The sequence below is a fragment of the Watersipora subatra genome, chromosome 4 (assembly GCF_963576615.1).
Source record: "Watersipora subatra chromosome 4, tzWatSuba1.1, whole genome shotgun sequence".
Classification (NCBI taxonomy): domain Eukaryota; kingdom Metazoa; phylum Bryozoa; class Gymnolaemata; order Cheilostomatida; family Watersiporidae; genus Watersipora; species Watersipora subatra.
Window position 1 is genome coordinate 37,609,844 of NC_088711.1, and position 24,878 is coordinate 37,634,721.

Below are 24,878 nucleotides of genomic sequence, written 5' to 3' on the forward strand. Positions count from 1 at the left end.
CTAACTGCGCGTTCGGTCGGCGTCTGTTCTCTGAGCATTCTGGTGACTTGTGCCCAGGCTATTACAGTTGTAGCAAATAATAGGTTTTCTGGCTCTAGGCTGCTTTCTTGACACCAATGCAGAATCAGATGCACCGGCAGAACTAGATTCATCGGAGTTTCGCTCATTACGTTTCAACTCTTCATTTATCAATGACTGCTGGGCAAACTCAAGACTCAAGTTGTCTACTCTTGCTTCTAATGCTGTTGCAAGATGAGCATAGCTGTTTGGAAGGCTGCCTAAGAGCGTTACTACTTGATCTTCTTCAGAAATTGGTGCATCGATAGTGGCGAGTTTATCTGTAAGTTCTTTCATGTGTTTCAAGTGCTGTTCTACAGGTGTACCCTCCTTATTACTGTTCTGAAATATTGTTTCTTAAGAAATAACTTGTTTGCTAGTGTATTGCGTTCAAAGTGGTTTTGAAGCCGCTTCCATACTACATCAGGTGCTTCTGTATCTGTTATTAAGTAGAGAAGTTCAGTACTAACAGACAGAGCAATTACTGAGAAAGCCTTACGATACCTGGATGTAAAAGCAGTTTTCAGCGCTTGATCAGCCGAACCTTCTGGTGCTTTCTCAGTACCATCCACGATATCGTACAGATCCTTTACCAGCAAAATGTGTTTCATCTGAAACTTCCATGTCTGATAGTTCTGACTGTCCAACTTATCTATTGTCCATTTATCACTATCCATTGTAGAATGAGAGATACAATCTAAGTTCTGGTTCAGTAGTCCTTATTTTACTGTTCCTGATATCAACTGTTTAACTCCTGGTTCACCAGTTGTTGGTCAGTCAGTATAATAGCCGATCGTCTTTGTTCTGGTATCAAACTCGTGTACAGCTTCTTTGGTTGCCTGTCTGGGCCCATAACCTGTTATTCTTGTATATTTGAAAGCTAGACAGCAACTGACTTACTACATAAGTGAGACAAAAGAGTAAAAGAATTATTACATAAGAATTACATAACAGATGAGTAAGCCGATATGAACAAAGAGTCTGACAACGGCTATATACAAATACAAGATAATGACTGGTCAATGTCAACAACTAGTACATATTCAACAACTAGCATACTACATCCACCATCATATGTTTCAGTTTATGAACTTTCTGTTACTACAACTTTCAATTCACTATCCTGGCTCTATGTAGTCCGCATGTTTGTTCAACTCACTCAATAATTCCTGACTTCTGTCTTTTTATTTTTTCCTTTTTTTTGGCATGTTACAGAAAACATCATTTTGTTGCTAGTTACTAATGCCCATAAAAAGTTATACATATTCAGTATTTCGATGTTTTCACATTTCACAATTTTTTGTCACAGGTTATAGGAGTAGAAAAAATATGATCATTTAGAGAACATGCAGAGCCAAAATATGAGACACTCATGCGCTTAATGTAGACCACTAGCACCTGCTTTGAAAATAAGGATCAATTTATAATGGAGGAATTTTTGGCATAATTTTGAAAACATCTGTTTGAAATAAAATTATTACTAATGAAGTAATAAAAATCTTTGCTTTTAGAAGAAATAATTTGGCATACTGAAGTTTTGCTGCTTTCTTAAATGTCTAAAATTACTTATTTTGAAAGTTTTTGTTCTTGTGTCTACAGGCATCTGGAGGGTGACATCATGGCTCTTGGTAACAGATGTGATATTGTGCAGATGCTTGAGTCAGAAGAGGTTACTAAGATATGTGCTCCGATGGTGAGATACTCCAAGTAAGCCACTTACCATAAAACCTCTAATTGAACGCCACCTCTATTTGAGCGCCTCCTCCAATTGACCGCCACCCTGACTACTAACTGTCTCAGGCTAATAGTGGTTCCTTGTTTAGCGCGGTCCTGAGACTTCAAAGTACATGTACATACATAAAAACGGTTTGACTTTATGATGGTAAATGGAACTTTGAAAGCAATGCCATAGAAATAACTACTAACTGTCTCAGACTAATAGTAGTTCCTTGTTTAACGCGGTCCTAATACTTCGAAGGTCATAGTATAAAAACCACTTTGCAAGTTTTGGATCAAAGGTTACGTTTAGCGAGCAAACTTTTATGTGTTGTATTGGTACTAAATGCAGCGCGTGAAAGTTTTGCTCTGCCCAAAAATTATTTGGACACTAATATCGACTAGTTCAGCAGTTGAGGCCAGAAGACGTTGTTGAAGGTAATGGACAACTAGAAGATGTTCGTTCCATCCAAGTAACAATCAAAACGCAGCTATCCGAGCAAACGATGCAAGTATTTTTGTTTTAAAAACATTAATTTGTGTTTCTGCATGTAATATAAGTATGATTCGTTTATGTCGCTTGTTCATCGTATTTGTATCATTTTATAGATTATTATTGTATAACTCATAATATATATGCAGATTTATAGCATGTTATTTTATAGCATCTTTGCGGCTATCTTAACACGGCTTACAATAGATCGATGCTCATAACTCCACTTCTATTGCACATAAAAAGCTAGATTTTTTCTGCAAACTGTAGCAAACATATCAGTGAGTGCAATGAGCTTTTATTCAATAATGTTAAATATAGGTATAAAGTAAAAATATGTTTTCAAATTCAGAATGAAATAAACATTGTAAATTTCAACAGATTGCAAAGAAGGATACAGACTATAATATCATCGCAGGTCAATTGCAAGCGATAGATATCAACTGGTAGAGATATTTCTTGATTATATTATGTTTTTCGATGCACTTTTATCAAGAGATCTTTGACAAGTTGGAGGTAAGTGAGCAGATTTATTGCATCCAGAAGGTTTAAAGAGAGCATCGAAAAAAGAGAGCAAAATATAGGCGACATTCACTTCGCCCGTAATAGGGCTAAATATATTTTCCAAAAATTTTGATGAGCCATTTGAAAAATACATCGCCAGCCTCTATTTGACTGCTGCCTCCAATTGACCGCCACTATATAGGAAAGGTTTAAAATTAGAGTGCCATGGCGTTCAATTAGAGGTTTTACGGTATATTATGTGAGGTACCTACATTTCTGTATAGTTTTATTAAAATGACCCCTCATTCTGTGGTCACTTCTCTAAGTTGTCACTTTCTAGATATTAGCAATTTAAATCCCTTAGGCAAACAGACTCTACATTGATCATTTACTCCCTACCAGCAATTCAAGTTTTTGTTGAGAAAAGAAATGTTTTACTTATACATCCTTACAAAGCAAAGGCTCTAGTACATCAGCGCAAATTTGCCTAAAGGTTAGGCCTACACAATGAGTGGCGAATGCACAACTCCCGAAGTGACATTGACAGTTGAAAATATAATTCTAATGTGTCAAGACATCAAGGTAGACCACCAATGTAGTCCAAATTTATAGCTATCACAGAGGGGTCCAATGGATGATGCAAATTGTCAACGGTTCTTAGGCGTGTTTGCGTTAAACAAGCTAACCTAGCAGAAATACTGCTAGTGGAAACATCAAAATATTCTGTATATGTCTGGACGTTATGTTAGGTATTGGACATTGTCACATTGACTATTCCTCCATAGCTCAGATGATTATAGATTTCCATAGCTCACATGTCTATTGATTTTCATAACTCAGCTGTCTATTGATTTCCATAGCTCACATGTCTATTGATTTCCATAGCTCAAATGTCTATTGATCTCCATAGCTCAGACATCTATTGATTTCCGTAACTCAGATGTCTATTGATTTCCATAGCTCACATGTCTATTGATTTACATAGCTCAGATGTCTATTGATTTCCGTAACTCAGATGTCTATTGATTTCCATAGCTCAGATGTCTATTGATTTACATAGCTGAGACGTCTATTGATTTCCATAACTCAGATTTCTATTGATTTCCATAGTTCAGATGTCATTTGATTTCTATAGTTCAGATGTCTATTCCACAGACTCTCTACATATGTGAAGAGTTGAAAGTTTTCTAGTGAATTGCTCTGGAAGTGTCACATCGAATGTTGAAAAACTGGAAAACATGAAGGAATAGTAATCTTGAGTTATTAGTAGTTATGCTGTACTAAGACTCTATCATGTAACACATGTGAAGATTATACATTGTGTATTGCTCGTCTTAAACATAACTTATAGTGTAACTTATCTCCAACAGGTTGGCTTTTCGCACTCTTGTTAGAAAGTATGGATGCGACTTGGCTTTCACCCCAATGATCATCGCTGAATCTTTCAGCCAATCGCAGCATGCAAGGGATGCTGACTTCACGACTTCTCAAGGTCTGTTATATATCGTAGACAGTTATCCGTAATGTAGGTAAACAGCATTCAAGTCATTGTTCGCTTCACCGTCGTCATGTTTATCATGGCGGATACAAGCTGTATACTGTATATCGATTTATGTCATTGTTGGTCCCTTGCGGATCTACCTGTGAACACAGCAGCAAAGTCATGTGACCACCTCAACTGATAAAGAAATGACTAGTAACATACGTAGTATAATATTGTTCAATTTGTCTATCGGTGTATAAAGCATACTTTTACCTGTGTCTATGGTGAACTAGGGCCTTTCAGATTTGTACTTTTTTATCTACTCATCAGCTCTTTATGTTTCTGAGTTTACTGTCACACACTTCAACAGGTCAAGTGGTTTTCATCTGTTTCCACATGTCGCATGGGTGCCTTCGCTCTCATTTGCTCCTTTCAAACGTCTCATAGGGAAATTTTGTCTCTGAAAGCACCAAGCCTTTCATTTCTAGATTCGAGCTAATACTAAACATGGCCGCCCTTTGCTTTCTGCTCGTTTATTGGAGCTAATGCTAAACATGGCCGCCCTTTGCTTTCTGCTCGTTTATTGGAGCTAATGCTAAACATGGACTTGCCGCCCTTTGCTTTCTGCTCGTTTATTGGAGCTAATGCTAAACATGGATTTGCCGCCCTTTGCTTTCTGCTCGTTTATTGGAGCTAATGCTAAACATGGATTTGCCGCCCTTTGCTTTCTGCTCGTTTATTGCACATTCACGATATTTGACGTGTTGCTGTAGTCAATTTTTTGGCTTTCTTGAGTTAGTCACGGTAATCATCGGACCTGTTGAAAACAATGTAAATGAAGTAAATCTGCACTCAGCTGCTGGCAGCACTTTTTTTATTTAAAAAGAAAAATACCTTGTAGTTTCCCACTTGTATAATTCCTATCAGGCTTTACAATGATTGACAACAACATGGCGAGTAGGCTGAGATTCTTTGGTTACATATACATAGCTGAGAAAGTTGGACTCATGGCAGTGCACACCCAATAATAGCTTCTTTTTTACTAGTATATAGTAATCATAAACAAGGTTCTTTTATCAAGTTATTGGATATAAAAGAAACTGTTAGGTAGGTTATGGATTTGAAAATGGGAATTCCCTCTAAAGTTCAGAGTTCAACATAAAGGAAGGACGTTGTGGCCTTCACATTACTAAGATCAATTCTTATTCAATTCTTCAATTTATTTGTTAACATGAGTTGTTATGTTTTAGTAGTGTCGGTATGTGTATACACAAAAATATCTACACTATGTATCGACAGTTTTGGCAATCATCGGCATTTCGTCATTGCAGGACTTATGAGATCGAACACTAGTGCGCAGATGAGTCAGAACAGCATAGATTGTTTGGTCTAATGATTTTCCTAAAACTGCAGCAAACTATGTTATGTTGCCTATTCTAACATTTGGACTGCAGACAAAACTTGAAGTTTATCAGTCTTTGTTGTTTTTTAATATTTGGATATCATGCTAACCAAACAGAAAATTTTTTAATTTTAGGGAACCTAGGAATGTCAAAGAGCCTAGTGTTTGCTGGAAATGCTTAGATAAACTAATTGGCAGCTCCTATTAAGGCTGGTTCACACTATATCACCGTATCTCGGTGTTGATGCCACAACACATCGGTTATCGTTAACGATAACAATATTCACACTATCACAAACCCATCCACTTCTTCATCAGCGAATACTCCGTGACGTAGTGTTCTACTTTTTTTTCATTTTTCTCGAAGGATACTTTTTCGTTTTCGCATGCTCAAATCAAATACTAATCCCGCAGCAACTATCATAAATCAAATACTAGTCCTGTAGCAACTATCGATTGGAAATAAATAAATCACACTATTTGTGCCCATAAATTACTAACTATCGCCAAAATGCTGCTCATTGTACAGGCTGTCATCGATGTTCGGCGAAATATCGGGAAAGTTTGACAGCCTCAAACTTTCTCGACATATCCGTGTTGCTTCGTCGATGCTATCGGTTTACGGCGAACATAGTCGATGATGAACCCAAAAGGACGACTCCGACGTACGGCGAAATGGTGTGAACCAGCCTTTAGTGTTCCACTGTTGAACGAAAGCGTCAGATATACAAGAGTCTAGGCTTGCTCATCCGCACACTAACCAGTGAGGTGGGCTGGCAGAGTAGCGAGCTGGCCAGTTGTGTTCTCAAACGAGCGTTTTCATTGTTAGATAAGCAGCAGTAAACATGAGTAGTTGTCATCCCCTTCATGTATAATTTGTTAAATAGCATGCCAGGAGGCATATCAAAATTTAGTTTTCTTTACTGAAAGATTTAAGAGTTATTAATTGTTAACATATGCAGAATTCTCATGTCATACTAACATACTCAGAACATACTCAGAACATGAGCTTTGTTTCCAAAAGTTCATCTCTTCAAAACTGCTTCCGTTCATGTAGAGTTAGTTTTCCCCAATATGTTCAATAGGCACCTGAGTTATACTTGTCTGCCTTGCATTATGATAGTTATTCATAAATCGATTGGTTGTCGTTTGGCTCTCAGCTCCTGCTTGTTTTTTATCTGAAAAAATAACTATGGTTAAAGTTAGTCTTCTCATTAAGGACGACAGATATATTCTAATTTGAATCTACACGGTCAATGCTTCAGTCAATGGTTAAATGTAGGGTATTAACAAGGTGTGAGAATATAAATAAATTTATATTAGTCGAGAATATAGAAGTGAATCAGATGCCGGCAGACCTTTTCTTGTTTTCTGATTCTCTTTCTAAAAATCACTCGTGGTGCTTTCCGCAAAAATGCATGACTTTTTCCATGACCAAACACGAGCGGAGCGATTGTTTGAGAGATTTATGATAAATGCATGTGCACACAACTCATGAAAATTGTTCATCAACACCGTCGCAAACCCTTGTACCGAAATCTCATAAACAAATTTAACCATTTTTCAATGGATTCGTTTAAGTATAATAACGATACAAAACACATATAAACCTATTTAAATATGTTACCAAGTCTTTAAAAATTGTCGGCAATATCCTAAAATCTACTCATCTGATCGGATTATACATAAATAGACAGATTAATTTAGCCTAAAATCGTTATTAAAACTTGACAAGCCTTATTTTTATCAAAATTAAGACCGGCAAATGAAATGCCGAGCGACAGAAAATAGAACGATTAAGTCGTTCGCATTTCACGAAAAAAACTGCGTATTTCACCAGTCTATAGCATTGTCGAATTGCCGAAGGTTTCTAATATTTTTTCGTTTTTAATATCTTGCAAAAATATTTAATTATAAGAATAATTATTTGATTTTATAAAATTATAATAATAATTATTCGAATTTGTCTGTCTGAAGGTTTCTGTAATAAACGTAGACCGTTTGAGGCGTAGACCGATTTACAGGTATGAAATTGTGGTACACAGTCTATCAGCCTATGTTTTTTCCAAATTACCGAAGGTTTCATTAAATTATTTTAAATGTTAGCCAAAATTCTTTACATATGTACAAGCTAGGGCCGAACTACAATGCCCCTTTATGACAAAAACATTTTTTTATTTTGCTCCAGTTTGCAGAAAACTTCCAGACGTGTGAACGCTCATACTTGCTTTCTGCTAGATCGCTATCAAAACCATTCTACATTCAACACAACCAACTTTTAAACTGTATATTACACAGCAGCCTGCCACTTTACTTCTAATATTGCATTTCAGAGATATAATAAACATATTTCCTTATTGCTGTTGTTAAATTACATACATTACAGTAGGTTAGGCCTACAGCTTTAATTAATGTTCATTTTATTGTTTTAAAACATAGGTTTGAGATAGTAGTAGATTAGGTGTGAATTTTTTACAACCTTTTGTTTTGCATAATTGACTTTTTGAATTTAATTTCAAAACAACTTGACAACTACCATGGACATACAACTTCCCAGAACACCACGTCGTGGCTGACGCATTGGCCGTCCACGTGTCTCTCAATTATTACAGCTCAATAGGAGGATAAATAGAAGGTCCTCACAGCAACCATCAACATCAAATGCTAATGTTCAACAACACGCTACTAAAATTAATAACAACAACTCATCTGATTCAGAGAATTCTTTGGTAGATGTTGTAGGCGGTGTAAATGACATGGACTTGGCAGCCCCTTTATTTCCAGATGATGATCATGATTTTATGGACATCATTGACCATGAAAATATTGCACAAAACAATATTGCTCCTCCCAATGCTGCCCCCTTCATCACATTCCTCATTTTCAATCTTTAGATTGCCCTGATTTTCAAGAACTGTGTAACAACTTTTTAGGCAGACTGGACAGCAACATATCACAGCTCACGTGTACTGGATGTAATGAGAAACATTTCATTACATACAATGGTCAAATACAACTATGTCATACGTGCCAACAAGTTCCCCTGTCAAATTACTAGATTACTAGAATTTCCTTTTTGAAGTCGTGCTCCCTCAACTGCATTCCTCCCTCCCTCGTGCTCCCTCCTTCGTGCATCCCGAACAACTCTCATTTACACTATACTCTGTCAATTCCTGTTGACAACTACTGTTTCAACAACCAGCACTACCCTTTCTTTTTTCTATTATCACTTATTCCATTATCACGTCTTGGGCTGTATGACAGGGGAATTTCTAGTAGTAAAAAATATTTCCACAGCTTCTATTGGTATTATTTTGCTAGCTGATCGTCCATTGGTTGTGCAGTTTGCTGCCAAGAACGGAAAATACTTTGCTGACGTTGCTGAGATGGTAGCTCCCTATTCTGACGGGGTCGATTTGAACTGCGGCTGCCCGCAAAGGTCTGTTCAATTCACACAACTCAACATTAGATGAGTTGGTTGGTATGTAAACACATTACAGCCTCATTAAAAGTCTTATGAGTAGAATCGAGGCTAAACATGGTTGTCTGTTAAAACTAAAATGAGCAGCATGTTTATTAGCTCTGAGGTAAGGGAGAATTACAGAACTATTGATGTCTATCGACTTCCTAGTGGTTTTCTATTGATTTCTTGTTCTTTTGATGTCTATCGATTATTTATTAGTTTTCCGGTGTTGATGTCTGTGTTAGGTGGGCTATCCAGGAGGGTTATGGAGCATGTCTCATAGATAAGCCAGAACTCATAAGTGATATGGTTTCACAGGCTAGGAACAGGATCACAGTTTATCCATTCAGTGTCTCTGTGAAGATTCGTATTCATGATGAGCTGAGGTAAATATAGGGCATAATTTCCACATTTTGATAATTGAAAACAGTGGTACAAGGATAGATATTTCATCACATGCAGCTTTTTCCAGATCTTGGATAACTATTGAATAAATTTTAATAGAATGCCCAAAGGAGGTGTAACAGCAATGGAGTCAATGCATTATATAAAATAGTGGATTTTAATCAATAGTAATGTTTCTGTGTAGTAATTTATAATTCTTTTGCATTCTGGCTCACAAACAGGAGCTCAGGTCAGTGTCTAGTTGATTACTTTTCAGTGCTTATTACTACAGTCAAACCTTGTTTATTACTACAGTCAAACCTTGTTTATTACTACAGTCAAACCTTGTTTATTACTGCACTCAAACCTTGTTTATTACTACAGTCAAACTTTGTTTATTACTACAGACAAACTGTGTTTATTACTACAGTCAAACCTTGTTTATTACTGCACTCAAACCTTGTTTATTACTACAGTCAAACTTTGTTTATTACTACAGACAAACTGTGTTTATTACTACAGTCAAACCTTGTCTATTACTACAGTCAAACCTTGTTTATTACTACAGTCAAACCTTTTTTATTACTACAGTCAAACCTTGTTTATTACTGCAGTCAAACCTTGTTTATTACTGCAGTCAAACCTTGTTTATTACTACAGTCGAACCTTGTTTATTACTACAGTCAAACCTTGTTTATTACTACAGTCAAACCTTGTTTATTACTACAGTCAATCCTTGTTTATTACTACAGTCAAACCTTGTTTATTACTACAGTCAAACCTTTTTTATTACTACAGTCAAACCTTGTTTATTACTGCAGTCAAACCTTGTTTATTACTACAGTCAAACCTTGTTTATTACTACAGTCGAACCTTGTTTATTACTACAGTCAAACCTTGTTTATTACTACAGTCAAACCTTGTTTATTACTACAGTCAATCCTTGTTTATTACTACAGTCAAACCTTGATTATTACTACAGTCAAACCTTGTTTATTACTACAGTCAAGCCTTGATTATTACTACAGTCCAACTTTGTTTATTACTACAGTCAAACTGTGTTTATTACTACAGTCAAACCTTGTTTATTACTACAGTCAAACATTGTTTATTACTACAGTCAAACTGTGTTTGTTACTACAGTCAAACAGTCATGCAAAAACAAATATTTCATGTTTTGCTTTTACCAATTTTAACATAAATGTTAAAGTAGCGTTGGCAGCCTATACAAAGGTATGATCTAAAAAGATTTAGTTGTAAGCCAAACTTTCGGTTGAAGTCAAAGTAAGGATTGAAAATTTTTTGCGGTCGAGATCCAATTTGGTCGAAATCAGAGATGTTCGGAAAACGAGCTATATGGCTTTACTTGATTTTAGTTACACTCTTTTGTAAATTTTTTTCAACTTTCAAAAGATGAACTATGCAGCCGCTATCATTTTTTGCTACACGTAAAATACACATAAACAGCTTATTTAAAGAGATTTTTTATGTGTTTTGTCAACAGCAGTAATACTGCATAGCTGCCAGCATTTAAACACGCCAGTCTGTAAAGAGTTAGACGAAAAGGGCAAATCTGAATTCAGTGTTGATATAAATTACAATATGCCAAAGTGATTAGTCTAATTACTGCATTAAGTTGGTGATTTATCTTGTCTTGTCTCCTCTAAGTTCTTCACCATAATTTTGTTACGATTAAGGCAAATTGTTCATAAGGATGTTTAGTGCAAGCTGAACAATGGTGTATTAATATACATCGGATAACAGTTATACGTCTATAAAAATATCTATAATATATTTCAGTTTCTGCCCTTCATTTCTGTGTGCATACATGTACAGTAAATTGGCATTTTAATGTTTCTAAAATAAAGAAACTTGAAGATCACTCACACAAGTGTTTTGTAGATTTTATCAGAAAGTATTGGTATTTTTCTATCATATGCCATTGTTTTTGATGCTTGAGTTGATCTATTGCTATTGTCTCCAGATTAAAATTGTTAAAACTTGATTGCGATGAAAACGTTCAAATTCACAAAAATTTTGTGGAAATTCATCTTTAAGATGTATGATACTAGTTCTTTTAGGAAGGTTGATAGCTTGATAGTAATAGCTGTAAACTGGAAGCGGAATTCTTGAATTCTGTTTGTCGCCTTTCGCATCTCATGGGTAGACAACTCCTGTTAGGGTTTTTAAAGTTATAGCTGTATCTAATGTGTTCTTAGGCGGACGGTGGATTTCTGTCGCCAGGTGGAGGCTGCAGGTGTCTCCTTCATTACTGTGCATGGAAGGACTAAAGCACAGAGGGCTGAGCCTGTCAATGTTGAGGCGGTACGTTTAATCAAAGAGAACCTATCCGTTCCTGTCATACACAATGGCGATGTCACGTCATTGGAGAGAATGCAAGATATAGTTGGGGCAACTGGTGTGAATGGTTTGTAAAATATTATACTTCGTTTTAGTAAACTAGCCAAGGAGCAGCTAGTAATATAAATATGATAGACATATGTCGCTAGTTCAATATTTTATGGTTTTCAAAGAGAGAAAGAATATATTTAAAAATTTATTTATATTAGAAAGGCTCCACAACTGCAATTTAGATACCAATATTAGCCACTGATTCCCACTAAAAACTAACATATTCCAGATCGTTTGTGTGGCAGGCTGAGTTTTTATTTTATTACAAAAATTTTAAATGAATCATGAATTTATTGTTTTTGTAGGTAGAAAAAACAATTAAGTTGATTTCATACCTTATGTCAATGAAAATGTTACCTATGCTGCGTGTTTAGTCTTTGGTTAGTTGTAATAGTTGCCATTACTGTAAGTAAAAAATATGGCAAATATTATTGATATCTTCGCTTAAAGCACATAAATTGCATAAGTACTGTTTCAGCTTATTCAGGTACTGCAATATCTTGGCTTTCAAATGAGTTATTGTTTGACAAGGTGAGACAGACATTGGTTGGTGTTTATATGATTTCCCCAGAGCTCTACCGCAAAAATGTTTAATAGTATAAGCTCGAAAATTGGGATGTCACAATTTTCATATTCGGTGTTGTGTGCTCTTACCGCTTATTGCTTACCACTTATATTTATCAACTACGATAATGACGCTAGTGGCATGCGAAGGTAGGACAACTCCAGAGAACCAATGAGAATGACAAAGGAATCAGTGTCATTAGCTCTCCATGTACAGATTATTTCTATGAAAAATAACTCAGATTCCAAGCACCATACTATGTTTTCCCGATGCTATTATGCACTAGCCCTCTCTTTTTATTGTATGTTAATGGACACGACTGAGACTAATTAATTTCAAGCATTGCGTGATCTCGCCAAAGTGCAATAGACATATAGTCCTAGGGCCACACCACTGCAGGTCACAATTTAATTGATGTGATTTCTTTACCTTTACCAACGGACAGTATATTTATTGACACATAATTAATTAACCCAGAACAAGTGTTTGTATTGGTCGGGCGTTGGCACGATCCCCGGGCATTGTTGATTATTTAGAATCCTAGTTTATTATTAGCGCTCTCTGGGTTTAACAGCACCGATTGTCACAGAAAAGCGCAGCCTCAATGGCAGCCAAAGGAATCGACGACCTAAGACTAAATAATTTGTTATGACATTACATTATGGGAACCACAACCAAGTGTTTTTTATTGCAGGACATACTTTTGACACCCTGTTTTTCATAGTTCTATTATTCTTTGTGTATTGAATATAGGCTCATTCGAAAGCCAAGACTCTGATGTATTGAAATATATGATAAAAAAATTATGTAATTTATGTGCTTAAAACAAAAAGATTCATTAAATTTATCAGCTGCTTAGATATGTATAAACACAATAAGCCAGGCCCAGAATTCTTTGCGTATTTATCTTAGTAGAAATTTCTAGTGTATATTTATTAGTGTGTTAGGCTAAGGTTTTGCGCGATCAATAGGGAATTTGTAGAAAGTATCGAATGTTTCAGATTTATTTAAGAAAAGATTCAGATGCTTATCTGTAAAGCAGATATAAGTATTCATTAGCAATCATTTCATAGTAATATATGCTCTATTCTGTCTACGTCCAGGTGTAATGGCTGCCCGAGGGATACTTGAGAATCCTGCTATGTATGCTGGTCATGGAGTAAATAGAGAAGTTCTATCTGATTGGGTGAGAAGACACGATTTTATCTACATAAAACATTTGTATAGCCTGACCTGAGATACATCCTAGGTGCTGAAGGTTGTGCATCTGATTTAACTGGATTTCTTAAATTAGACTGATCTAATTTCTCACAATGGACATATAGTCCTAGGGCCACGCCACTGCAGGTCACAATTTAATCGATATACCGTACATGTAGGCCTATAGCTTCTCCGACCTCCCTTATTTACATGTGTAGCTTCTTCCCCCTCTCTTTGGTTTGAATAGCTATTTATATACCGTATATACTCATGCATAAGTCGAGTTTTTGGGAGATGACTTCAAGCTAAATTTTTTGTTTTGGGGTCTTGACTTATTTACTGTGTACCCTCAGGATATGATTTTGATCCATTCCAGGGTTGGCATCGTATGGTGGAAAAGTTGTATGTAGGGGTATAAAAACCATAGTAATTATATAATGCAAACATCCCCTGGTAAAAATCGTCATAATTTTATGTAAGTACTGTACATATTAAAATTTAGTAACAAAATAGCATGTTAACCTTACTAACTATAGTTACCTACAGTAACTTTATTGTATTTAGTGTAACTTTATTGTATTTAATGTATTTAGTAGTTATGATCTGCGATAAAATGTAACATTATAATGTACCATATGCAGTACGTACTGTAGGGAGTTCTTACCTTCAAAACAGACATATATATAACATATACTTTGATTTCACTTCAAATATGTTTGGCTACACGCACTCACACACACACGAAGCTAAGTTTTAGTATGTATTACAACTATTTTACTGAATTTCTATTTTTTATTACTAAAATTTTATTACTTATCAGTTTTTGTTTTCGCTTTCACTATAACTTTTAGCGGACCTGTCTAAAACCTTTCTTAACAGAATTTAGCAAGAAAGCCCAAACGATGCTGCTTTTGAAATGAATTGGATGTATGTTTGTTAGCAGGTTAAGGGAAGTTCACTGACGACTGTTTGAAGGGATCGCAACTTCAACTTTGCTACTAGGTTAAAGGGGAAAATATTACTGTTTTACACACGAAAATTGCTAAACTGAGAGAAATCGGTCATTGTGTCTTTTTCAGGCATTGTGAAGTTATTTTGGGCGAACAGCATTTCGGTGTCTGTTATTTTGCCGTGCGGGATAAGCACACCAACTACCAAATTTGAACTCGGCCGAACATTTTGTTGCATTCGTATGGTGAAATAAGATGTGTATGATGAAGTTCAAAAATCATCATGTTCCACTTCGTTAGGTGAAAATCGTATATCATCGTAATCGTATCCTGAGTGTGCACTGTATGAGTAATGTTTATGTTTATAGATATGTTGCAACCCAGTCGAATAGTATGTGAATATGAAAAGAAAACTCTGTTTTTATACATGCAATATACACAGCACGGTAGGAAGCCTTAACAAACACTCCGAATAATGGTACTTTATTATATAAATGTTAAAGTTACTTCGCAGAATTACTGGTGTAAAACATCAGTGGCAATACGGTATATATGATCAGTGAACAAGTTTAGTACGGCACTTTCAATCATAACATGGCAGCCACCATTGTTGCGCTGTACTGTGACCGGCCGATGTTAAATTTAGCAAGTAATTTACAGTATTTTCTGGCATATAAGTAAAAAGTTCGGCACCAAATTTCGAGCTTAAAAATCCATCTTCGACGTATACAACAACGGTCACATTTTTCATGACAAGAATTTTAGTAAAATTTGACTTCAAAAACCGTTGTAAATCAAAATTACATGATATGGGGATTTATTTGTAAAATAGTAAAATGCTAGTAATGCTGCTCAACAAGAGATGGATCAAACACAAATTACCATTTTTCACCCTTCAAATTGTCATCACCAGGAACCTCTTCTGGAATAACTTGTTTTTTTCAAATTTAATGCTTTCTTCATAGTATCTGCCCACAAGTCCACACTTCAGTAATTCATTTGACACGTCATTGTACATCCATACTTTTTATTGCACAAGAATCACAATTCCTGACAGAAATCTGTCTTGTGACATAGCTTTTCTGTTAAAATGGTACATATTGGCAAAGGTGGCAGTTTCGTTTCATTGGCGAGGAGGTCTTCACTAAAACTGTCACCTCTCATTCTTTTGTTAATTGTTTACGTATTGCTGACAGCACAAGAACCAAAGAAGCGTTTTTGCTTATGGTGTTTTTAAATGCCATTTCTTAGACTAACCATCGCCCGCCTCTGATGCCGATTGGACTCAATCAAGTGAATTGAGCCAGAGAAGGTTGTCGACATATACCGCAAGTGCATGTCAAAACCAGAATTTTTAAACTTTTTGACTTGCAACAAAATTCACATTACAGTTATTTGGTATCATAAGATTCACAATGTCTTACTCTGTTGTGTTGTAGGTGCTAAATATGTGGAAATGCGATTACAAGCTCTTAAAAGCTCAAAAACGAAAAGCCACCATAGATTAGAATCTCTTTATTTATCTGACACAGTCATTACAGTTTGGTTATTGTCTTGTCACGTAATGTTCTCACATGAATTGAAAGGCCAATAAAAAGCTCGATATAAAACTTATTGTAGCACTAGTTTATGACAAACACTTCGGGTTTTACCGAAGACCCCTTATCAAATATAGATGCTCGCTACTTTACAGTTTTGTTTCAGTTTGGTCTAATCGGCAAGTCGTAATCTGATCATGTGACCCAATACTTCGCAAATAATTTCTGCAGCACTTTTCGATTATTACAAGTGACCAACAGGCTCATCATGATTATCAGACAATGATATGTACTCCTTCAAGCTAAGGCTAAAAGGTTAAACGAATTTTTACGGTAAGTTATAGGATATCACTGCTAAAAGTGACAGCATTACGATGACGATAAAACAGACACGTAAGAACAATAGACATGGTTTTATTGAATGCGTGAAGTATATTTGTGAAAATATTTTGACGAATGAGGTTGCATGACAGTGTAAACAGAAACCATCCGTAACAACTACGTCACATTTGAGCCGTTTTGGAAAGCGAATCCAAACTACGGCGGTCTCGTGTGGCTGCGATTAACTGTACGTTTTTAGCTTTTAAGAGCTTGTAATCACATTCCCACATATTTTGCACCTACAACACAACAGAGTAAGCCATGGTGAATCTTATGATACCAAATAACTGTAATGTGAATTTTATTGCAAGTCAACCTTTAAACAAAACTTCAGACCTCGACTTATGTGCTGGAACTTACGGTATTTGGCATAATGGTAAGCAAAATTTTGAAACTTTGTAAGTTACAACCGAATGATTCTAATTTGTGTACATTTAAATAAACCTGTTCTATAAATATTCGCTTTCTGTTTGTTTACTAGCCTAGCCACGTAGTAGCAAACACATGTTGAGAACAGGCAACATTCTTCCCATGCGTTTTAGCGTTTTTAACATTTATGTTTTAGTGTGAAGTCCTTGCACCCATAAGCGAGTCTTTCCAAACCTCGTTCAAAACATGCCGACGAAATCAATTTATCGTGTTGAGTGAAAAATCTTAAAATTTTGAAAGCCATGTTTTTATTCCGAATAGCAAAAATCGGTTCAGATTCGATATAGTTATTTTAAAATATTTTGAAATACCAGGGTCAACTTATACATGAGTAATACCTATACAGTAATACTTCAACTTACGAGTGCTCCGACGTACGAGAAACTTGAGATACGAGCCAGCTTTTAAGCAAGTTTTAGCACTAACATACGAGCCATGTTTGAGATACGAGCACTTGAGTCAGTTGCCAAGTATGCCGGAGGTGTTTTATGAGAACAGCATCACTCTGTATTTTTCAACTGCTCAGGTTATACTGTTGTACCGTGTTTTTTTGTGCACGATTTTCTATGCAGAATTATGTGAATTAAAAGTACTGTGCGTAGACCGAAAGTTTGCCAGTAAAATGAAAGATATTACAAAGAAAAAGCAAATGATAACAGTCGATATTAAACGGAAAAATATTGAAAAATATGCGAAATGTGTATGCGTGATTCAGCTAGCTCGGCAATATGACAGAAATACATTCATAATTATCAAACAGAAGGATTATATTCAGGGCATTTAGTTCGCAAAAGGACTAACCATAGTTTATGAACGGTGCAGCGATCTTCACAACCGCTGATGGCATTGGACAAACAATTGGCCGGTGACAGCGTAACTGAAACTATGCTATGTGAAAAGGCCGGCGCTATCTATCCAAACTGTTTAATAGACATTCGGACAAGTTGGCTAGTGGTCGTGCGTTAACCATTTGTGGCAACACCTGTGTTCGTCCTAATCGCAACATGTTGCAAGGGCGACAAAGGCAAACGTCCTTAGATAGGTTTATCTTAAAACGGCCGGCTAGTCGTGAAAGCGAAAAAAAAAAAGGAAAAATTTCTCGCTAACCAGCGAGAAATTTGAACCAACTATGAACGCCGAAGAAATTTTAATTACGTTTAGTTGAAAATGAAAGTTTGCTTTTTGGTTTGCTTGTAAGTTTGTCTTTTAACACTTTGATAAAATCCAAATTTACCAAAGTCACCTGTTGTAACGAAGGATAACTTATATCTCCCTCCCTGGCAAATGCGAGTGTTAACTGCTATTGTATGTATTTAATTTTACATTTTAATTAATCACATTTCTTTGCATTATTTTTTATTTGTTGCTTTTTGAAAGCATGTAGTACGTAAGGACAATAACCAACATGTTCTTTCTGTTACAATATCTTGTTTTGAGTGTTTTATTTGCTTTTTTTAGAGTATGGAAACCAATCAATATATATTTAATTGTTCTATATATAAATGAATTGCACCAACATGCGAGTAAATTGACATACGAGCTCAGTCTCGGAACGCATTAAGCTCGTAAGTTGAAGTATGACTGTAATGAAGCAATCTTTGGTCTTAAAAAACCTATCGACTTTTACATGAGATTGACGTATACATGAGTATATATACATATATAATGGATAAGTAGTGAGGCCTGCTAACAGAACTCCACACTGTGAAAAGTGTGAATTGTTATCAACAACTAGAGTGTTGAGATAGGTTGACTGTGCTGAAGAGTGCGGAAACATGAAACAAAACTGTAATGAGTTCAGAGAAAAACATCAAACTGGAAAAAGATAAGTACAGAACCTATTCCAACACTCTAGCTATTCACACACATCTATATGTATGTAAATATTCATATTTATGTATGTATATTTGTTTGCATATACATCTATCTGCAATAGCTGCGTAAAACCTCTAATTGAACACCATGGCGCTCTATTTTTCAACCCTTCTTTTTTAGTGGCAGTCAGAGGTGGTGTTTAGATAGATACTGGCATTGTATTTTTCAAATGTCTCGTCAGAATTTTTGGAAGATAAATTTAGCCCTTTTTTGGTCGAAACGAATGTCGCATATATTTTGAACTCGTTTTCGGGAGGAGCGATGTTGAACCTTTTAGATGCAATAAATCTGCTAACTTACCTCTAACTTGTCAAAGATCTCTAAATAAAATATGCATTGGGAAGCCGAGAAATATCTCTACCAGTTGTTATCTATTGCTTGCAATTAATGTGCGATGATATTATATCCTGTGCTTTGCTTTGCAATTTATTAGAGCTTTCAATTTTTTATTTCACTCTAAATTTGAAGGCATTTTTCTATTTCATATCTGTATTTAACAATGTTTAATAAAAGCTCAATGCACTCACTGCTATGTTTGCTACAGTTTGCACCCACAACTAGCTTTTTATGCGCAATAGAAGAGTAGTTATGAGCATTGATCCATTGTAAGCCGAGTTAAGATAGCCGCAAGAAAGCTATCAAATAATATGCTATAAATCTGTTAATTTATAAGTTATATAATGATAATGCTACAAATATATATATTCTTGAACAAGTGACATAAACGAATCATACTTATATTACATGCAGAAACAAAAATTAACGTTTTTAAAGCAAAAATGTTTTATCTTTTGCTCAGACAGCTGCGTTTTGATTGTTGCTTTAGATGGAATGAACATCTTCTGGTTGTTCAGTACCTTCCACAATGTCTTCTGGCTTAAACTCTTCTGAACTGCTGAACTAGTCGATATTAGCTTCCAAACAATTTTTTGGCAAAGCAAAACTTTTACGCATTGCATTTAACACAAATGCAACACGTGAAAGTTTTGCTCGCTAAGCGTAATCTTTGTACCATCGGATGGTAGATGTAAACCGTTATTATATACATGTACTTCGAAGTATCAAGACCGCGTTAATCAAGGAACTACTATTAGTCTGAGGCAGTTATTGATTATTTTTATAGTGTTGCTTTGAAAGTTTTAATGAAAAAAACGAAAAGTTTTGAAGTTGGACAATGAGAGAATTGATTGTTATGAATGCAAACGATTCATTATTAATACGATTTTGTGGACACTTTTTTACTGATCAATTGATATTATGGGCTCGTAAAGATAAAATAATGTCAAAGTTGCGGTCAAATAGAGGTGGCGTTCAATTAGAGAGTGGTGCTCTATTTTTCAACCCTTCTCTCAAGGTGGCGGTCAATTAGAGATGGCGTTCAAACACAGGTGGCGTTCAATTAGAGGTTTTATGGTACATTATATACAGCTATTGCAGATATAGATATAGACATTCTTTTGTGAAGGAAGGAGGATAAAGTACAACTTATTATTAAACAACTAGATATTAAAAGCCTATAGTATTTACTCCAACGTTCATCAGCTAATTATCTCAAGCGATTCTGTTGCCAGGTTGAAATTGCTATGAACCATGGAACCCAATTCCCGTGTTTTCATCACCACACTCACACAATGCTCCAAAACTGCATGTCTAAGCCAGAGCGTCGAGTCTTTAATACGTTCCAGAGCACGGCGGCCATATTGGACTATCTAGACCATGAATACGGCATTAGCAGTGACGGCTCAGACTGACATGGTTTAGCAGGTTAGTGATGGCATAGACAGACGTGGTTTAGCAGGTTAGTGATGGCTTAGACTGACGTGGTTTAGCAGGTTAGTGATGGCATAGACAGACGTGGTTTAGCAGGTTAGTGATGGCTTAGACTGATGCAGTTTAGCAGGTTAGTGGCCAGTTGATTGAATGAGTAAGGAAACTTTACATCCGTTTGTACCATAGACCTGGTATAACCAGGACGATGGGGTTAAAAACAGGTTAAGTTTTAGGTGAGACCATTTTATAACGAGTTTACTCTATAATGCTTTAGATCTATTATCGTCGATGCCTTGCTTTTCTTTAAGCTGTTGCTACATCTGTTCTTATACAAGCATTATCTCTCCTTATCTAGGAGTTCCTTATATATGTCAAGTTGTGGTTGCTACATCTGTTCTTATACAAGCATTATCTCTCCTTATCTAAGAGTTCTTTATATATGTCAAGTGGTGGTTGCTACAATTGTTTTTTTTTCTAAACCTTCACTTTGATCAAGCTGAGTTGTTGCCTGTCTTATTGTCCCTTCATCCTTTTTCCACCCTCAAAGAGTAGATTCACCAATTCCTAATTCTTTAGGCAATTTTGCCTGCATCTTCCTAGCTTTTAACGTATCACGAATCACTAACTGTTTGTTATTTATTTAACCCCTTTTGTTTTTATTTGTTAGTGGCACATTTGTCGCAGATAGTAAGCATGCAAGAGGTAGTGAATTATAGAATTGTGAATTCCTTGCAGGGCAGTAATAGATTTATGTCTAGTATGTGCACAAATTTTAACGAAGATGCATAGTTTTCTAAATGGACCACCCATGGTGCCCCAAAGACCTGATCTCGGGTGATCCACAAAGCTAGTAAAATCGTACATGGTTGTGCCCACACGAAGGACAGTAGGTTGCTCATACATTATTAATAAAAGTATTCCCTTAGCAAATTCTGTATGTCGGGTCAGGATGTTTTAGACTGATTTCTTAAGACAAATAAAAGGTCCCAACGCATAGTTATTTCTACCCGCTTGTAAGTTACTGTAACTATGAAGCCTCTCAAACCGATCAAAATTGTTACTATTTCATGTCGAGTTTGATCATAAAATTTATATCCGCGTGTATTTAAGAAGGGAAATATAGTTTTTATTATTTGTGTCAGTTGGATTATGCCGAGTTGTTCTACCTTTTTAAAATTTTCTTTACTCTTTTGTGCTTCATGTAAATTTGTACACTCTGCTCAGAAAGTGCTTAAAAATTTCAATGTTTCTAAAAATTAAAAACATTAATTTTGCCTATTGTGTTTGACGGTGAAAGTGTATGCCGAGTGATGATTGAGTATACTAAAGAGGGAATATTGAGTTTATAGTTTGAAATTGTTCTCAAAGTTGAATAACATCATCCCTCAAGGCAACTGTATAAGAGATATCAGAGGATAGTCAGTGAGCTTGTTCTGGGTACATTCCATATTTGCTGCAGTCTTCCATCCCTGGCAAACATGGAGGATGTTATGGATGTATAGCCTCATACACTGACTCTTTATCTTTCGCACTGCTGTCGTATACATGTAGATGACATGCATATGCTAACATATTAGTAGAGTTGAGCTATACCATACCACCAACAGTGCATCTAGTAACTCATAACCAACCATCAGCTGCTATATCAACTGTAATCAGCTGCTCATTCATTCATTAATTAGCTGTCTGCATTCATGTCGATCCGCCCAAAGGAGAGAGCAGAGAATATGGGCGACATTATCATCATTAAGCTAATTTCACCCATATTCTCTGTCACTTAAGCATCATTAAGCTGCATTTTTTGACTAGACGTCAGAATTTTTGGAAAATAAATTTAGCGACATTTGTTTTGAGCGACATTAGCGATGCTGATGTCGCTCAAAACAAATGTCGCTAAATTTATTTTCCAAAAATTCTGACGAGCTAGTCTAAAAATGCAGTGCCCCTCTCTATTTGAACGTCACCTCTAATACAACACCACTAAAAGGAAAGGGTTGAAAATTGGAGTGCCATGACATTCACATAGAGGTTTTACAGTATGTTCTGATTGAAACGGTTGTACAAGAGATATTTCTGTATTTTCTGTCTCACTACACCTATTGTCATATGCTCCTAACCTTTGATATGATTCAGCCAGCAGTTCTTGGAGTCAGGCCCGTATTCCCTGAGGCGGCTGGCCGGCTGATCGGCTGAGTCGCCCCAACCTTTTAGGAATTTTCGGCGGCTAAGTACAGTCATGACTTGCCCTCGGATAAAATGTAAAATTTTATCTCCAACACATGGTTAACTCGAACGGATTTGTTTGGTCCGTTCCCACGCAATGATAAATTGCTTTAGATAACTCGACCTCAACATCATTAACTCGCACAGTTATTTGCCCAACGGCTACGGAGACGGTTTTTATCGCTGTAGAATATCACTTTATTCCAAGTCATAGAGATAAACATCAACTTTTAGTAGTTCGTAGGCGTCATTATTATCATCATTGGCACAATATTCTTGTTCGCAACTTTTATTTTATAAAGGTTTGCAAAAGGTCAAGTTTTACCAAACACCCGCTTGGCAATGGCCCATCGAAAGCGTGGAAACCTTCAGATGAATAAAATCATCAAAATTAATCTTTGTTAAAACGCTCAAAAGAAAAAGATGTCTTTTTTCTGAGCGCTTTAACTGCAGTCAAGTTTTGCCTGTTTTAATCTGAAAACGTCCTGGCAGTCATATCACCTAAAACAAACAAATCTCAAATAATAGAAAGATGTTTATTCTTTCCGATAAAATTTTTTAAAACTTTACGTGAGAGGCCCAGTTGAGGCCCTACATGAGATAAACCTGTTGGGGGTTTACACTGCCCCCCTCCAAACCCCCAAGTGTTCATAACTAGCCGCTTAACATTTGCCGCCCCAACTTGCAACCAAGGAACACAGGCCTGCTTGGAGTGATAGTTTTAATGATAAATATGTTTCGGAGTTGTCATCCTATGCAGAACATTTCTGGTACTCCTGTCTCCTATTGTTGTGTAGGTATAGTGTCGTTATTGACTGTTTTAAAAAGCTTATTTCACTGTTGTGCTTGGTAAAAATAGTCTTGTAGGTTTGAGGATAACTTGGTTATCAACTAATATACTGTCTTATGTTTTTTGTTTATAGGAAGAGTGCAGTGGACGCATAGGATGGAGTTCATGAGGAGTCTCTGGCCATAGGCATGAAAGGCACTCTTGGCACAGCTCAAACAGCTGATTGGCTTAGATAGGCTCTCTATGCTATGATGGTATAGTTGTGGTTCACATTACCCTTCACCAGCACCGCTCACAATCATACTACAGAGTTCACCTTCTAATTTGTCTTTTCATTTTATCAAGCAAGTTTACACTTATGTTGCCTTTTATTTGTTGTTCAGTTATGTATTGTTTCAATATTACATAGCGCTTTATTTATGGTTGTTGTTCAAACGCAGTGTTCATTAAACTATGTAACCTTTGACCTTTCGCTGACTTCCTGTAATAGGGAAGCTTGTAGGGGCACTAAAATTTTCATGTTACAACTTTATCAGAATTCATGAATGATTCATTGTATGATTCATTTGTAAAACATGAATTATATCGTTAGCATTTGTCCATTCTCTCTGCAAGTTAACACAATTTTAATAGTCTGGCTAGAAAGCATTGCTGTGTGTTCATTTAATTATACTTTTATATTGGCTCGGCAGAATTTGATGACATCATGAGCTTTCACCTTTTTTCATGTATTGCATTGCACACCTTGAGTGTATTCTAATTCCTTAGGATTCAGAAATTTTTAAAGGCACATGATTTCCATCTCTGATATATATATAACAGACTATACCAGTTCATCAACATTTAGCAAAACTAAGCTAGATCCTACTAATGTAGTATGTTATATTGTTAGCTGTTGTTATCATGGAAACTGTAGATATGTGATAGCTCTGTAAATTCTGATGTGTAATTAGGAAGTAAATACACTACAAAATTTTGAATAAAATTCAATATTTTGAAGCGTAAAACAGTCAAACCTTGATATATAAAGGTTATCTATTTCATTATCTGCGTCATGAGTCGAAACCGTTGTATGCTAGAGCAATGATTGCAAAATATTTGCAATATATTGCAAGTATATTGCAAAATATAACATTGCAAATAACTTTATATGTATAACCGAAAATAACAACCAAAATCGAATGCTTCGAGTAACTACATGTAGCATTAAAATAAGTGCATCATGTAAAACTGGGTAAAAAGT

At 35.9% G+C, this 24,878-nt stretch overlaps 1 protein-coding gene across 1 annotated transcript; it reads left to right on the forward strand.

The window, feature by feature from the left end:
• The first annotated feature begins 1,660 nt into the window (after positions 1-1,660).
• LOC137393528 (tRNA-dihydrouridine(20a/20b) synthase [NAD(P)+]-like) lies at positions 1,661-24,619 on the forward strand. The gene is made up of 8 exons (XM_068080111.1): positions 1,661-1,764; positions 4,141-4,262; positions 8,977-9,094; positions 9,364-9,504; positions 11,722-11,930; positions 13,583-13,665; positions 20,424-20,616; positions 23,769-24,619. Exons 1-7 carry the CDS (start codon positions 1,676-1,678, stop codon positions 20,601-20,603), a joined length of 942 nt encoding a protein of 313 aa, XP_067936212.1. The 5' UTR covers positions 1,661-1,675; the 3' UTR covers positions 20,604-20,616; positions 23,769-24,619.
• The last annotated feature ends 259 nt before the right edge of the window (positions 24,620-24,878 follow it).